Here is a 16,986-nt window from a genome sequence, read left to right as displayed (position 1 = left end):
AGTTTTATACAGGGAGACTTCTCTCAGCAGCATTAGGCTCAGGATTTACAATGTTAATTCATATTTCAGTTACTTTTGAAATTGCTTTGAAATAGATCTTTCAAAATTTGACTCGCCTTTCTGGTGAGAATATACAATTGCAGTTAATGAGATTGCTTACCTCTCTGAAGAGATCAAGAGGTTTGACTTCATCTTCTGTCATCATTGTGCAGTTTTCCAATGGTGTTACTGAATGGTCACAACAACCAAAGAATCTGCAATGCGTTCCTGGGACTAAATCCTCTTTATGTAAAACACCTTAAACCAATTCAAAATTATTGTCATAGCAAGTATTTTATAACACTTGAGGGCTACAACCTGTAATTAGACTTTCCATAAGAAGTGTGGTCACCAGAAGAAGCAGTCTGACAGTTTTTAGGAATAATCTTTATGTAAGGCCTTGTACTCAAGACATTTAGAACATTCCCTACTTCCTATGAAAGTTTATTACCTTGGCTGCGTTCTGTACCTAGACAGCTTCATTAGCTGCAGCAGCCCTGACCTCAACTAATCTCTGCATCCGTATCCAAAAGGGATACCACCCTGTTCTTTCCATCCAGTGATTCAGGAGACGTAATCAAAGGAAAGTAGTCTCCTATGTATTCATTTATAGGATAAGTGAAAATTGCCAGGATTATTTAAGTATTTAGATAAATAGCTCCATCTTAACAAGGGCTGGCAACTGTATGCCCTAGAAGATCAACCAAAAAAAACCATGGATGAAAGCCAGCAGGAGTAATCTCACTCCTCATCCAGCAGATCCCATGTTCCTCAGTTCTGCTTCTGTTTCGCAAATTCCTGGCAGTCTGTTTATAGGTATCCAGAAAGCGCTTACATTCACTGATCCAACTGAACTTGAGATGTGTGGACAAGCAATTAAAGCTGAATTTGCATTTAGCTTTACTTAAAAGCCTTTCAAGACTCTTTAGCTGGACACCCTGTAAAATGTGATTGACTCCCACCTGATGAATGTATCTGTGCATACAATAGTAGTTCACATGATCTTTGTATACCAGACAATAAACTGAACTTAATTTGTTGCATTGGGCTTTCCCATGGGTTTTACAAATGATTAAATGATTATATACCCATGCTAGCATTGGTCTATGTATCACTTCCTGAAAACCACTGTGATATTAAGAGCATAATAGTATCTGTGTACACTTTATCCACCTGTCTGAACAAATCAAAAAAAGGAGAGCAAAAAATTAACACAGTATAGTATTTGCATACAGTATTTACAGTATTATCAAGTAAACTTACTACTGATCAAAGCTTCTGTCAAAAACACCTGTTGTTGTTGTGATATCTTTATTCAAGCATCATTATTCAGTCTGATCTTGTGATTTAAGTAGTATATTTGTCATCACCTATCAAAATGCTCTCTCTGATGACATTTCTTTAAAAATTATTGATCTAATTCAGTAAGCTATTTGATTCATTAGACCCACCTCGTTTTCCCTAGGTCCTAGTTCCAGTGCAACAAACACAAGATGAGAGCCTCTAAACCAAGTCAATCACATATGCTGTATCACTCAGCTTAAATAGCCACATACCACTTTGCTGTCTCTAACCAGCTTTGTTTCTCTTTGCAGCTGTATCTTCACCATCTTCATTTACAATGAAAACTAACACATTGAGCACAACAGTGCCTAATTCTTACTACCCAGGTAACTGATTTTTTCCGTGGTTTCCACCCTATATAGAACTTTTCATAATAAATTCATATATAATTATGTTATTATACTCCTTGCCATAGAAATTTAACACATATATAAGCAGCATACTGGTTGCGTACAGTAGCTTTCTGAAAGAAAACTCAGAAACATTTATCAATCATTTACTGTTCTCTCTCTTTTTACCTTTTCTGCATTGACCTGCTTATGATGTATGACAGATCCATTTGTGCCAACTGCAATTTTAGGTGAGAACATTTCCCTTTATCAAAGTTCATTGCTGAGTAATTTAGAAAATCATAGTTCTTGGGGTACAGACAATAATATGCAAAAAGCTGGAGTTTTATGCTAAAGGGAGGGGTGGTAGGCTTGACTACACTGAGAATGCTATGGACACTTACCAGGCTTGATTGCTATTGTCATAGTGTAAGTCAGGGGAGAAAAGAGAGAAATAATCTTAACAAGTGGATTTGCGAGGAAATGTTTATGCATGTATTTGGAGTGACACAAAAGAATTTGATTACTGCAGCAATTTAAATAGTTCCCTCATTTTTTTCTGTGTTATCTCAGAACTGAAGATGTCACTTCTTAAAAATAAAATTTTTCCTAATTAGACTCCTCATGATACAAAAAATCAGACAAAATACAGTTTTGGCCATCCACCAGCTATCTTTTGTTCTCATAGTACCTCACAGTTTCTGACATGCTTGTCAAAGTGAAGTTTCAGAGGAAAGATGGTATTTTGAACAGCAAAATGATAGCATGACACTTAGAGTATATAGTTTATTATGCATCAGGTGTCACAGAAACAAAATAAAACAGTAGAACTGTAGGTTAAAAACATACAGTTAAAGTGTAAAGCATTTCCACTGGGAATTTACAAAAACCTGCTATTGTCCAATGTCAGAAAGAGAGAGGTTTCTACACAGTGATAAAATAATAAGCATGAGGCGCTATTGCTTTTTCAATGCTTCAGTAACTCTAACCGCTTTGTGGCTTCTATTCATTTACACCTCCTTCTCATGCGAAGTTTAAAATAAACAGGGAGATTTAAAAAAAAAAAAAAAAAGTCAAAATATAACAGTGCACTGTAGCAAGAGTTCAAACCTCAGTGTTAAGCCTATCTGTTTACTCTTTTTACAATGTTTGATATTTTTACAACAAATATTTTTCATTCTCCTCCTTTTTTCTTCAAATCACAGTACAACATATAAGACCCTTAACCGATTCCTGCCCTTAATCTGTAAATTAGACAGACTTAAGTAAAATTAGAGTGAAGCATATAAGAAGTAGAAGCTTAGGAAGGTGATCTTGAAAATATGTTATCTTGAAAGAATATTTAGCACAGTGCATTTCAGTGTGATAACTTGGAGAAGGAACCTGTACGTTTTTATACGTTATGTAAATCTGGAAGAAGGTAATGTAGTGACTGTAACAATGTAATAATCTGCATGCAAATGAAATTTGCAGAGCCTTTTAACTGCCTGAGACGTTAGATTTTTTTTGTGTGTGCTTTAGCATTCATTCAACACTTCATCCAGTAGATATTCTTTCTGACCTTGTGGGTGGGCAAGGAGAAAAGTACTATTATCAGGAGAAAAACTTTGAGATTTCCTATCCAGATTATTAAGTTTTGTTAATGGTTTTTCTTATTTTTTTCTGTGCTCCTTTGCTATATAATAATGATGGTAAAATTATTTGTTAGCTTTTTTTTCCCACAAGAAATAATCTCTAAGCAAGTAATTCAGATATCAGACAAACACACACAGGGGGAAAAAAATTATTTGCTTTTACTAAGTCTGTAGAATCTTGAATTAGTTAGTTATGTATTTTATGGTCTACTACAGCAACCTGTGCTTTCTCATCTCAGAAAATTTTCCAGTTATTTTACTGTGGAAAATTAATATTTTTTTAACCTTAAATGTTAAAAATTTAGTACCCTTTTATGAGTGGTATTCCATTTAGACCTCATCTCTCTCACAAAATGTGCTTATGAATGACTGTTTAGGAATAGTATTTTATGTGAGGTAAAACAAATCAGATACGTTTGAGTCAGTAGAGGAATATAGCTGTTAACAAAATATGCTGGGTTTTAATTTCAACTAATACCTGCTCTTGCTGTCTTCCAATGTCGACAGAAGTTGTGTTATACTGCAGGATCAAGCCTGCAGTTAGGAATAAATGAACTTTTCAGTGTGGCCCCCTGGGAAAGAGTACAGGTCTGTTGAATGGCTGAATTTAGTTTTCAAAATCTGCTAGAAAGGCCACAATACACATACCATTTATATATTTATCTACAGCATGGACTATTCATGCAAGTTAGGAACTTCTTAGCTAATTGAAAAAAAAAAAAAAGTCTGGTAATTATTGGGGAACTCCTTAAATTAGACAAAAGAGAACAGTCTGATGATTTAGTTTCAGATATGAGAAACTTTCCTTAACGTTTAAGGGAAACCTTTCATGTTCAGCCTAATAACGTAAGTGAAAGCCTGCGATTAGAAAAAAACATTTTGCATAACAGTGGCTACATTTATAGTTGCTGAGCCTGAGTGTAGGTCATGTTTATCTAGTGTCAGCAATGTGCATATTTCTGAAATTGGAGAATAAAAGGAGTCTCAGCCAATTAAAAATATTGGGCTGGGTTTCCAGATACCTTCCGTACTGTAAGTTCATATAACTAGTAAATAAATATATTATTTAATAAGTGTTGCACACCTCTGTGGGAGTAAGTGGACGGTAGAACAACTGAAGCTGTAACAGTATTTAAGCGGGACAAGCTTCCCATTGCATACGAGCACTGCATCTGGAGCGGCTCACCCTTCGAAAAATAGTGGACTGTTATGGCTGAAAAGCTCATGCTACAGGGCTCAAAGGCAAAGTAAAAAACTGTAAGTGGCTCCTATATGTACCATATAAACCAGGGATTGAAAGTGCTTTGTTTAAAACAACATAAAAGTTCACTCCCAAAGAGAGAAAAATAGTGTTAATGCAGCTATAAGAGAGAAAGAAATTGAGAGAGGAAAATTGGTTTAAAACAAAGGAGCTTACAGAAAAAGAGATTCATAAGGATTAAACTGCTGCTTTCATAGCACAAGACCCTGCTATCTGATAACTTTGCCTTCATCTTAGTTACTAACAGTCTGTGTTACAAGGAATTCTGTAGGGGGGGGGGGGGGGGGGGGGAAGAAAAAAAAAAAAAAGCCAAGTTATCTAACATGTTTCTAAAACTGAAATAAGCCACTCAAAAAATCATGATCAACTTCCTACACTTTTTTTGTCTTTTGTGTCTTAGCCACCTTGTAGTTTTCAGGTGCCATTTCAGCAGCAACATACTGTACCTACACTTGTATACCACGCTTCATGCCATGCATCCCAAGGTGCTTTGCAGTAAAATTTTATCACACATTAGACAAAAGTTGTCAAATTTTATGACTAAAAGATGAATCCCTTTCCTCTGCATTAGATCAGGTTAGCAAACTGACAGGGAAAGTAGTGAAATGCCCATACTCATACCCATAAATTCTTCTCCGTTATTTTTGGTTTAGGTTTAAATGTACAGTTCATATTGACTGTGTGCTTCCTGAGGACCAGATTTCATGTGGTTTAGTATCAGTGTGAATTGAGAGAACCTCAATTTGATTCATTGAGCTTTGTGGCTTTAACATCAATTTTCAGTGGTATAACTAAGACCATAATCTCACCTTTAATGAGGTGCGATAGTATTTTTGGTGTGTACGTGAGAATCTGGGACCTTTACATCCAGAGTATTTGTGGAACTTTCTACTGTAATATATCTAACTAATGAATGCAGAAATATTATTTTAATGCTTCCCTTTCATACAACATATTTTGCAAAGTAGTAATTTTTTAATAAACATAGTATTTTTATAAACCCCTTGCTATGTTTAGTGTGCAGCCAGTGAGGAGTAGTTCAAGTAAGTCAAAGCACCACATTCACAATTTCAGTTAAAAATCAAAAACTCTTTGAGATATGTAAAGTTATTATTCAGGTAAAGAGAAAAAATACTTATGATGATACGTGGACCATAGAATTTGGGTTGGATTTTTCTCTTGTCAAGTCTGAACAAATTTTTTAAATTCCATCTAAACAGGAAGTCATGTTGCTTCCTTAGGTAGAGTGCACTTTTGCATCTGTCTATTTACTGCTACGTATAAGTTTTGATCTCAGTTGCATCACTGTGAATTGACTCACATTAAGATACCTTGTTTTAAGTACATTTAATTTATACTGTGAAACTGAGATCAGAATCTGACTCGTTTAGGGAATCACTCTGTAAAGACTAAATTACAAACAGAAAATTACCTGTAATTATTAATGTAGTACTGTTGCTTATGCCCTGTTTCCTTTTTCTCCTCCTCTTTTTTTTTCTCCTGATATGTATCTTCTTAAAAGTGCCAATCAATGGTAAGTTGCCCATTTGCCCCCTGGAAGAGATGTGGAGGGTTGGGAGAGTATGTGTCTCATAAAAGTTTTAACCAGCCCACTGGGTTCTCCTGTTCGTTGGCTTGCATGTCAGTTGACATATAACATTCCATGCCTAATGTGATGGCTCATGATAAACTGTGGTCCTAAAGCATGTTCAGCAGCCAGTCAAGACATTTTTCCTGAACAGATGATCCTTTGCATTTGTCCTCTTGTAGTGTGTCTCCAAATGCTGTATCAGATCTACATTTCCATTGCAGTCCTAGCTTGATGAAACCATAAGCCATTTTGTGCATCTTTTTATTTTGCTCACTCCAAACATTTGCTCTAAATTTGCAGTGTAAAATGCAACACTTCAGTAATGTTAAGAAGAATACAAGTCCAGTTTCATTCAATGGGACTTGCTGAAGTTTCAGAATGAAAATTCTATGCAGTTTAGAACCAAATGCCCAATTTAAAACCTGTCTGTAATCAGCTAGTGATGTTTAAAACAATATTAGAGTTCGGACTGCTCTGCAATGCTTCCATTGTAGATCCATGGACTTTGCCTCATTCCAATCAGTCTTGCAATTTCCCTGTGTAAACTGCTCCATGGATTTACTGTTCTTCTGGTGTAGCCTTCACAAACAGAAGCAATACTGATGATGTCAGATTTCTGCCATTCCTCGAGAAATCTGTTAGTTTACATTTCTATTAATAAGTGAAAATGAGCCGGTACATTACGCGCTACTCTTTTTCTAGATGAAACCCATACGATGGTCAGTGACACAAGCAGCCTGGTCCAATCCCATACCTACAAGAAGCGAGATCCAGTGGATGTGCCCTACCAGACCGGACAGCTTCATCCAGCCATACGTGTAGCTGACTTGCTACAGCACATTACCCAGATGAAGTGTGCAGAAGGCTATGGATTCAAAGAGGAGTATGAAGTAAGTGTCAGGTCTAATGATCTGATTATTATCTCTTCTGCAGTGTCGGCTTTATCTGTCTGCTACCTGTACCACAGAACAGGAGAAATAATTACTCAACCAAGTAAGCCAGATGCTCTGTGAGGGAAGATATTGAATGGAAAGGATCAACACTGCAGTGAGCAAATTTTCTGATGAGGAGTGAGACATAAAAACCTTTCTTGGAAATCACTGCCTAATTCTAATTGCATAAAAATGTATATTCAAAAAAACAGACCCACTAACATTCTCCCAAAATTTGCCAAATTTTTCTTTTACTATTGAAGAATGTATTTTTTCCAAAGTTCTACATCACAGATCATCTAATCACAGTTGCCCTGTAACAAGATACTAACTTAGAAATCAAGTTCTACAAGCAGTATTTCTTGGAATAATAGTATTCATCATGGAGAGGAAGTACACGAATCTTCAGTAGGGGTTAAAATTTATTCTGTGGAGCCTGACCATTTCCCGCTAGCTGGAGGCTATCTCTAATCCTTATTATTTTTCATATGAACTTATAGTCTCTCTTTTTTCCTTTTGTTTTGATTCAACTCCTGTTTCTTCATTTCTTGCTTCCTCCCTGTTATCATCTTCGTTTTAAATGTCATGACCATAATGACATTTGGTAAATACTATAGGAACACAGCACATTGCACTGCAGATCCTGTCTTCATTGTGAGATGAGTCAGTCTAAGTGAAAGAAACTAAAACCAAGCAGAACTTGCTCTCATGTCCAAAATTAAGGGTGGTATTATGCCTGACTTCAAAAGCTGAGTCTTGCCGAAGAGTCTCAGGAGCGTACCGCTCTTCATCCACATAATGTATTTGAAGGAACAGAGACTTAGCAACCTGGGTTCCTTGTCTAATATGAGGAAGGATTTGAGACCTTTTAAAATCCCCTTAAGTCCAATGTTTTAATCATTAGGATGTAAAAATGAATGTCCTTTGTCCTCTTTTCTCTGCCATTTAGCTCATATCTTAAGGAGTTTATTCTTGTGAATGATTCTCACATACAGGAACACTCCACTATGGGTTGATAAGATGTGTACAGTAAGTAGTTTCCCACAAGATTACAATTCAGTGGATTTGAATCCAAATAAAAAGTAGCGTAAATATATTACTCTACAGAGAAAAAAACCATAAGATTGATGCACAGGGTTGGACTATAAATTGTCCAATTTGTCATAGGAGTGTATGAGAATTCATGAGTTAATTTTGATTGATCAGGTAGGAAGATGCGCTGCATAAGAATTTGAGGAGTCTGGTCTGTAGGCAGACTGGAAGCTCTCAGCTCTGAAATACTCTGTTAACTTTTAATACGTTCTATGGACTATGATCCAAGATGATGTAATTAATTTTTTTTTAAAAAAAAGTTCACTGTTGTGTGGTCTAGGAAGCAAATAATGACCACCAGCAGCTCATCCTCCCTGCCCATTTCCAGAAGCAGGTTACACCTGACAGAGCCTCTGCATCTGCCTCTGTATGTGGTAGTGTCCACTTGTCCAGTTGAGGAACCTGTCCAAATTCAGCTGCATCTCCAACCCAGTACACAGTCCTAAATTTCCTTTCCTTGGGAACTAGAATGTGAGAAATCAGAGGAACAGGTGTAAATGGGTCTTACTGTGATGTGTCTCTGACATAACCAGTGAGCAACAGAATGATACAGATTCACTTTTAACTGTCTTCTCAAAGTAGAAACCAGAAAAAAACTGATTTTTCTCATTCTTTCCTCTGACAGAAGGGAGGAGGACAACCAGCAAAAGTAATTTGCATTGCTTCCATCCTGCAGGACAAGCAACAGTTTCTTTTTTGGGCATGCACAAGTGTGCACTGCCCCAGAGACGCAATATCCAATGCTTAAGTTTTAGCAGTAGGAATTAATGTATTCACTCTTGCAGGTCTTTCAGGATGACTAATACAATTACTAGTACATGGCTGAGTTTTTACAAGTGTGCCTACTGCTTGCATTTTACAAGACATGGTGTTTTTTTTGAAGTTAGCACTTTGTCATGCCAAGTCCATGTTATAACAATTGCTTAAATATGTAATTGTTTAAACTGGTATTTGTAGTATTAGACTTCCAAAGCCCATGCTTCAGGCCACTTCCAAAGCCACTGATGATATTTTTTCCCCTAAAATGTAGAAAACAATTCATTCCCAGAAGGAGCTAATCACTTGTCAACTTTCATTTGTGTAGCTGACTTAAACAAGTTTGTTCCTGGGACTTTTTTTTTTTTTTTTTTTTTTTTTTATGCCACTGTTACTTAAAAAGGATAGAATTGAAAATTCTTGTCTTTGGAAAAGATTTGCTCATCAGCCAAAACCTTTTATACCAGCATTAAGCCTAGAGGAAAGCTACAATTAATTTATAAAAAAAAAAAGAAGAGTGTAAAATGGAATTTATAATGCAACCAATGACATGGCTTTTTAACTACGGCGGATCAAATGATGCTGCTGAGAAACAGTTTCCAGGAAAATCACCTAATTTTGAGCTTACCAAGCTGATGAATGGCATCCCATTACAGACAGTAGGTGTAGTCATGACTAATGCCAGTGGATGCAATACATTAGGGTGCAGTTTATTAATAGTGTCAATGAACGGAGACTTAAAATACTGCAGCAGTGTTGGAGAGTCCTCTTTATATATGGAAATTGTTTATAATCAGAATGAGCCATAACTAGCCATATCTTTGAGGGTTTTTTCTTTGAATTGCTGCAGTATTGCTGGTTTTCCTCCATATGCAACGAAAAACTGCCCAATTTATTCTGGCCCTGCTAAGATTGCAAATCTCGTTGTTTACACTGCTGTCACACTGATACTGTTCTCTTTACAGGGGTGAACTAGACAGCAGAAGAATTTTTTCCTTATAAATTATCAGAAGGATAACTGCCCAAATGAAAAAGAAGAAATAGTTTGACAGGGGATTTGTTTTCAATGAAGTCTCATAGATGATTTTTGCTCTAACAAGGCAGCAGGATTATATAGTCTCACCAGGGAAAGTGTTTGATTCAGGAGAAATTCACGCAGGATTCACTCTGAAAATAAATCTGTTGAACTGAACAGAAAGTAAAATAGCCCATTACCCATTAGCAACACTTCAGAGGAGTGCAAGGATACGGAGCACTTACTGTCATGCATAGTTTTAGAGTGCTTTAAAATAAAACTTAATTAGGGCCACTATTCTCAATAATTACGGCTATAGTTCACAATCTAAGCACATCTGGGTAGCTTTAGGTCCTATTGGCCTCATGCACAAGTTTTTGGAGTAACATAAATAAAGGTTGAAAAATGAAATGCAACAGCGGGCTAGAACTTAGTCACTCAGAGCTCAACTGTGCTTTAGGATTACCTACTTGAGTACCTTTAGGTCCCAGTATACGGTGGCTTGGGGGAACACCATACTTTGCAGGCTTTGTGCCCTTTTGTTCTCCTTCTTGGAGGAGCTGGGATACCTTGGCTCTCATCACTGAAAAGCTTTGGCCAAATACCCGCAGGGAAACATCCTACAGCCTGGCCCTGTTCCTGTCATGGCATGTGCAAAGGCTCCTGTTCCCTATAGCAGGATCACATCCAGGCTCTTGGATGTAGCAGTGCAGCTTCTGACTTTGTGTCTAGCTGTGCCTGTAGAATGAGATCAAATACATGTGTGCCTTTAGCGGCACATCGGTAACAAGTTCACTGCCCGTTTTCCCATGTGCTTCTCAGCTGTGGAGATAACGTGGATGCGTTTCTGTAAGCTGTGGACTCAAATGCAGACCTTAATTTGCAGCCTAGTGGAGTGTGAATGATTGGAAGGGATTGCACAGAAATCCTTAAACTCAGGGAAATTTCCACAAAGCTAGTCTGGAGTAGATCTTTAAAATCCTTTCCATCCTCTAACAGACCCTTAAGAAAGGGGAGATTTTGGCTTGGTTCCAGCAATGTTAGACTGACAGGATAGCATTGGCCTCGTTTCACATGCACCCCTACACTGATGGTGGGTTATTGAAGCTGCTCCCCAGTACCACAGCATGAGAGAGCCTTTACTGATCAGGAAGGAGGGTCATTGCTTATTTCCTTTCTGCATTACAGAAACAAAAGAAATAGCAATGCAGAGTGAAAGTGGTATCTACAATTCATCCCTTCTTTCTCCTTACACTTGCCACCTTTTGGTTTTAGACTTCCTTGTTTCACAGTGCTTTACACCGTGTCCTTTCACAAGGACGTATATCTGTCAAAAGGCCATAAACACAGAGATGCAAAGAAACAAGTTCATCTCCTTCCTAAACAGATGGATTAGGCTGACCGGAGGCCAGCATAGCTTGGCATAGCTAGGGCAGAAACAGAGAATTTCATCAAAATCTTATTATTTTATGTAAGTTTTCTTTTAAATTATATTTCTGGATCAGCAAAACTTGGTGCCTGTTCAGTATAAACTGGTCCTTTGCCAGATTAAGGTTAGTTGACATAAGACAGTTACAAATCGATTTCAGAGTGTCCACACAGGAGCTTGGACTGGTTTAACAGAATTGATTTAAAAACACACCTTTAATTAAACCGGTGCAACTTTGTGTAGATAAAGCCTTGCAAAATCAATTTCACATTATGTTCCATGACAGGGAGTTCTGAGCTTCCATTATCTCAAAACCAGAGGTTCCTTTGAAAAGCCAGGATTTGCAAAGGGTATCCTGCTCGGATCAGCCTCACTTACTGTCACTAACAGGACTGTGTCAATAACAGTTTAAAAAAAGGTTTCTCTGTGTAGCTTTAACTTTAAGGCCTTTCTCCCCACTGTCTCTCTCACCTTCTTTCTCCTCCCCTCCTGTCAAACATATCCTTTCTCAAGCTTTTGCAGCAGTTAACTGTTTCAGTCCAGAAATTATTTTACACCAATAGCGTTAAATCAATACTGTTCCTAATACACTGAAGTTTTATGCTGTCAAGATAAACTGTACTGATATGCCCCTTTTATGCTACACGGTCTCCACTCTGAGGAGTTGCACCAAGGTAACTGTATTAATCTCTAAATCACAGCAGTTAAATAGATGGATACCTATGAGGATACAGACTCAGAAGGCCTATCAAGGTCAGGAACATGAAATTTATTATCTAATGTACGTTAAACAATTCATTTCAGTTTAGCACTTCTTAGCACATCTTATAGGTTGATAGAAGTATTTTAAAATAGTTTATCTGGTCATGGTCACTGCTCAGTTATACCTTGGGGGATGGTGGTCAAAGGTGATCATAAAAAAATGAATAATTCAAAGAGGATTTAGAGGTGAGTGCTAAGAATAATAGGGGGCATGAAAGAAATCCTATCTTCATGGCAATATATTCTTTGAAATGGAACTTCAGAAGATATGCAGGTAGATGCACTGACAGTCAATAAAACCACAGTTTTTCACACAGTGTACTACTGGCCAATGCAATATCTGAGGTAAACAAAAATTAATTGTAAGAAATAAACAAAATAGGAAAAAAAAACTCTCTAAGACCAGCAGAAATACAGATCCTTGTTTTGAGTATTGCAGGCAAGCAGGAATTTTTTGACAGAGGAAGTTTACCCCATAGGTGCCTGCTGAAGGTTTTGTTTTCTCCAGACCACTGTTAGATAAATGTTTGACCTGGGACACAAGTCCGACATAGTTTCTATTTTCTGTTGTCACACAAAGGCTTAAGGGACTAGAAATCTTGTCACTCCAACCCAGTCTTCCAGTCACAGCTTTTCTTTCTCTTTGGTTCCAGCTGGAAGACAAATTTGCTGCTACATGCTACTTCTAAGCTTTGTGCTTCTGGGGCCCCGTTCTGAAATCTTGAAATAGGAAGGAAAAAAGAAGTATTTTGTTGATGTTATGTTGATATAGCTACCAGCAGGGCACAGCTGGTGCTGCCTTTTCTGCATGTGTTCCTTGTGACTGCAACTGGCTTGTTTCACCTCCAACCTGTACATTTTTATCATGCCTTTTTTCTCTGATTTTATTTGATATTCTTCAGCACTAGCTGAGACAGTCAATACCACAATCAGTGCAGGTCATTTTCTATCCCACCAGACACAAATTGCAAAGAAAGCAGAAAGACTGTGAAATGTTGGGTAGGAATGGGGGCATGAGTCCACAGTGTAAATGCACGAAGGACCACATCTGTGTCCTCCAGAACTGAGAGCAGGTAACTGTTTGTCTCTCTGTCTATTTTTGTAATAATGAGAAAACTCATTAGAGATTTTAAACAACAGAAATTGAAATAGAAGTAAAATAGCAGGACTTTGTCCTGTGAAAATGGTGCAGAAAATTGTTGGAAATACTCATCCGTAAAGATCATTGCTATTATTTTTTGTGACATTTCATCTGTTTAGATGGAGCTTAGAACAATCACCTGAGTGCCCAGTTCGATGTTTAATCTTTAATAGAAAGTTGCAGCAGTCTGATTATAAGAATATATTATTATGTAAGTTTGCCATGCACAATGAAAGGTAACCACAACAAATGGTGATGTAAAGGTCCTTTGTGTGAGACAGGCATTTCTCCTTTATCAAAGGACTGTGTTCAGAAAAATGCAGTTTCTTCAGATTGCCATGGGACCTGCAGCAGCCTTCCATCAATCCCAGGTAACTTGTTCCTGCTTGGGTTTATCCCAGAGTTTTGGACACTGGAAGCCTCAGCACTGAGGAGATCGTATCTAGGGAGGCCAAAAGCAGCAGTAAAAATGAGCAGCTGCCATGTCCATGAAGCATGTTTTCGTTTGGAAATCCTAAGGTACTCCAGATCAATAATAAATTGTTGAAATAAAGTCATCACAAACCAGAAACTACATTCCCTAGTAAACAGCCTATGTTATTAGTGACACGATTTCCCAGTGCAGGCAGTATCTCTTTAATTCTTTACTGTCTCTTAGCAGAATGGGTGACTTCCAGTTGTTGATCAGCAAGAATCAGTTGCCAACAATTTTAGCTGGGTGGCAGTTAATAGGAGTTTGTTTGGGCATTGTTTGGTTCAGAGAAGAGACACTTAGTTTGCTGGATGTCTGTTGGTGTGCCAGCCAGTTTTCTGCAATTCTGAACCTATCCTTAATAGCTGTGAATTTCTATTTTTAACAGATTTCAAATGTATGAGAAGTGTTGTTGCAGTGTTCAATATCACTCACATGATGCTGCCCTGAGCTGCAGTGTAGCTAACTGCCCAGCGATCAAGGTGTCACAGGACTTTCTAAATTTCAGTTTCCTTCTCCCACTCTTCCTAAATGCCTTCTTCTCCACTTTAAATAAAAGGGCACGTATATGCAGAAACAGCTTTTTAATTTGTTTTTGTTTAAACAGGTTTAATTAGAACTTATTCTTATCACAAATTATAGATTTAGGCAGGTCACGGCTTCATTAGAAAGGCTTTGGGGTTTTATCTGTTTGAGTAATAGAACTGCAGAAGTGTGTAGACTAGAATGCTTCCAATATCCTTAGGTTTACTCTCAGTGGGGTGTAGGCAGCTCTTTGCTCATGCTGTGACATGGCTATTTTCGGTACTGATCAGTCTGTGATTTACTTGGGTGTGAACCTCCTGTTTTCTTCTCCTTAGTAGCCTGAACAGGCTGAACTGTGTATGATCTCAAGCAGCAAGGATACCTAACAAGAACAAGGATCCCTAATTCAGCCCGATGTTTTTCTCCATGTGAGTCTGCCAGACTCAGTCTTGTATGTAAAGTAAAGTTTAGGCTGTGTCCTAAGGAAAGGCTGGTAGCTTTTTAGTGCATCTTTCATGACCATTGTGTCCCTCTTAGCAGTTAAAACATAGACTGGTGGTATTGATCCACTCAGAAAAGTCTTGGTCCACTCAAAAGTCATGAGATAGAGATGCTTAAGCTGATCAACTGGACAGATAAACTGAATGCAGGCTGGTCTTATGTAGGAGATCTAACAGCTATTTTAATTGTTATCTGCCTCTACTGAGTCTGGTAGTCCTGGTGTATGTGGTGGCAAACATATGAATGAATACAAAATCTATCAGCAATGAAAAGTGTTCTATAACCTGTCAATTCTCATGGTCCTGAAAGTGGCCTGGGAGTCTTTTCCATGTTCAGATATTTAGCAGACATTCATTTCATACTCCAGCATAGATGGACTGAAAGTCAAAAAGTAATGTAAAGCATGGTAAGCACCTCTGATGTTATTCCTGATCCCTAATGAGTCTACTTGAACATTTAAAATGGAATCATTTCAGCTGTTGCATGCGGTTTTGTGGATGTGCCTCTTGTCCTTCATTATCCCACGGCAATGAAGTTTCAGTCTGCTTTAGAAAGCTGTGGGGTTTTCCCCATCTTGGGTCCAGCTGCCACAGCAGTCTTTCCAAACTTCTTGTAATTTTGCTCCCCTTTTTCCTGACATGTGGCTCCACCACTGGGATCTTTTATTCTCTGAAGGCATTGCAAAATCTTTCAATTTATTCTGGAAAGATTTGTGGGCATGTGCAACGTCAAGTTGGAGCAATGAAAGAAAGAGCTTCCCAGTTTCACTGACTGTTGTCAACTTTGCACCGAGAAGGTCTTTGTAAACCCAGTATCCCCATCTGATAAGTCCAAGTAGTTAACACAGGAGTTATATACTTTTAATGGGACAAATTAACTTTTCCATCTTACTGCTTCCTTGTGTTTGGAGGTACACAGAGATATATTCTTATTCTTTTAATAACCAACACTCACACATCACTCCACTATTTTAGCATGTAAAATCTGTGGCACCATTACTCTTCTAACCTGTTTTGTCTTCCTCCCCTTTGGCAGTCACAGGTTGAGAAACAGTCCGACTGTACTCAGCAGATGTCTCACAATGTATGTCACTCTGGTTGTCATTTTTGCTGAGTGATCTTGCTACTATGCTTTTGCTAGTATCAAGTCTATGCTCTCTCTGCACCTTTTGAAATTAAGGTTGTTTCAGATTTAGCTGATCTGTGCATCATTATGGGCTATTGAACGCCATGGTAGGAAACTAAATGAGGCCACTGAACTTAATTTCACTCATCACACGAGTTTCCAGAGGGAAATCCGTAAAAATGCTTTAATGCTCGCAGCAATAAGGTGATTCGTTAAACTTTCTAAATGCTGGTGACAGGTATGATTTGAAAGAAGGAAAAGTTTTTGAAACATTGTAGGCTATATGCTGCATATTTGCACCAGACTGACTTGTTAATTATTCAAATAAGATATTGAATATTTTATCAGAATCTGTAATCTTTTCTTCAGTTAACATATTATTTACTTTTGAAATCTGCTGATGTACCATACTTTTCCCGTTGCACCTGTGAAAATGAATTGGTCCAGTTTATGTGCACAGAATAATATATTGCGCTTTAATGTTCAAGATATTATTCATTACTTCCTACTCATATAAGCCTCCTTTCCTCCTTCATATTTTATTAGTGCCCTTTAAAAAGACATAAAAAATCAGTCATGTAGTTATTCCATTTTAAATTATGCAAATGATGTTAAATGCAATTATAATCTATTCTTTATTAATTATATATACACCTTATGTATTTTCTATGGTTTGTATTTATTCACTACAAATAATTAGGCATTTTAATCCCTTGCTGGTTTCATGACCAAAGCATTATTACTGGCTGTTTGTAAAGTGAGAGGAACACTTTTCAAATCAAATTAGCATGATTTAGCTATTAGGAGTTTTCATTTAACAGCAGTTTATCCACAGCATACCTAAAATATGCATTATTTTCTATAATGCATTTGTTTTAAATAAGTTAAAATGGCCATTATGAATTTTTCAGGAAATGAAAATTTGTATTCTTATGTAGCGTGTGGTTCAGTATATCTTACAATAAGTTTCCTAAGTGGAATACAGGACGACTTCTTACACATTTCCTGTAGTGCTTTAGTAATTGTCCTGTCAATGGA

The 16,986-nt window shown here is 37.4% G+C and overlaps 1 protein-coding gene across 12 annotated transcripts in view; it reads left to right on the top strand.

The window, feature by feature from the left end:
• Positions 1 to 16,986, top strand: part of PTPRM (protein tyrosine phosphatase receptor type M) — a 479,902-nt gene that overhangs the window by 382,853 nt on the left and 80,063 nt on the right. For 5 of the 12 annotated variants that reach the window (XM_040587160.1, XM_040587159.1, XM_040587155.1 and 2 more), the window contains 4 exons: positions 1,635 to 1,709; positions 1,937 to 1,963; positions 6,130 to 6,141; positions 6,901 to 7,088. In XM_040587160.1, the coding sequence (XP_040443094.1) occupies positions 1,635 to 1,709; positions 1,937 to 1,963; positions 6,130 to 6,141; positions 6,901 to 7,088 (302 nt within the window). The remainder of the gene's footprint in view (positions 1 to 1,634; positions 1,710 to 1,936; positions 1,964 to 6,129; positions 6,142 to 6,900; positions 7,089 to 16,986) is intronic. The other 7 variants (XM_040587163.1, XM_040587158.1, XM_040587156.1 and 4 more) reach the window with 3 other exon arrangements.

Source organism: Falco naumanni, chromosome 3 (genome assembly GCF_017639655.2).
Source record: "Falco naumanni isolate bFalNau1 chromosome 3, bFalNau1.pat, whole genome shotgun sequence".
NCBI lineage: Eukaryota > Metazoa > Chordata > Aves > Falconiformes > Falconidae > Falco > Falco naumanni.
The sequence above is the reverse complement of the archived record's forward strand: the minus strand, read 5'-3'. Positions and strand labels throughout refer to the sequence as shown.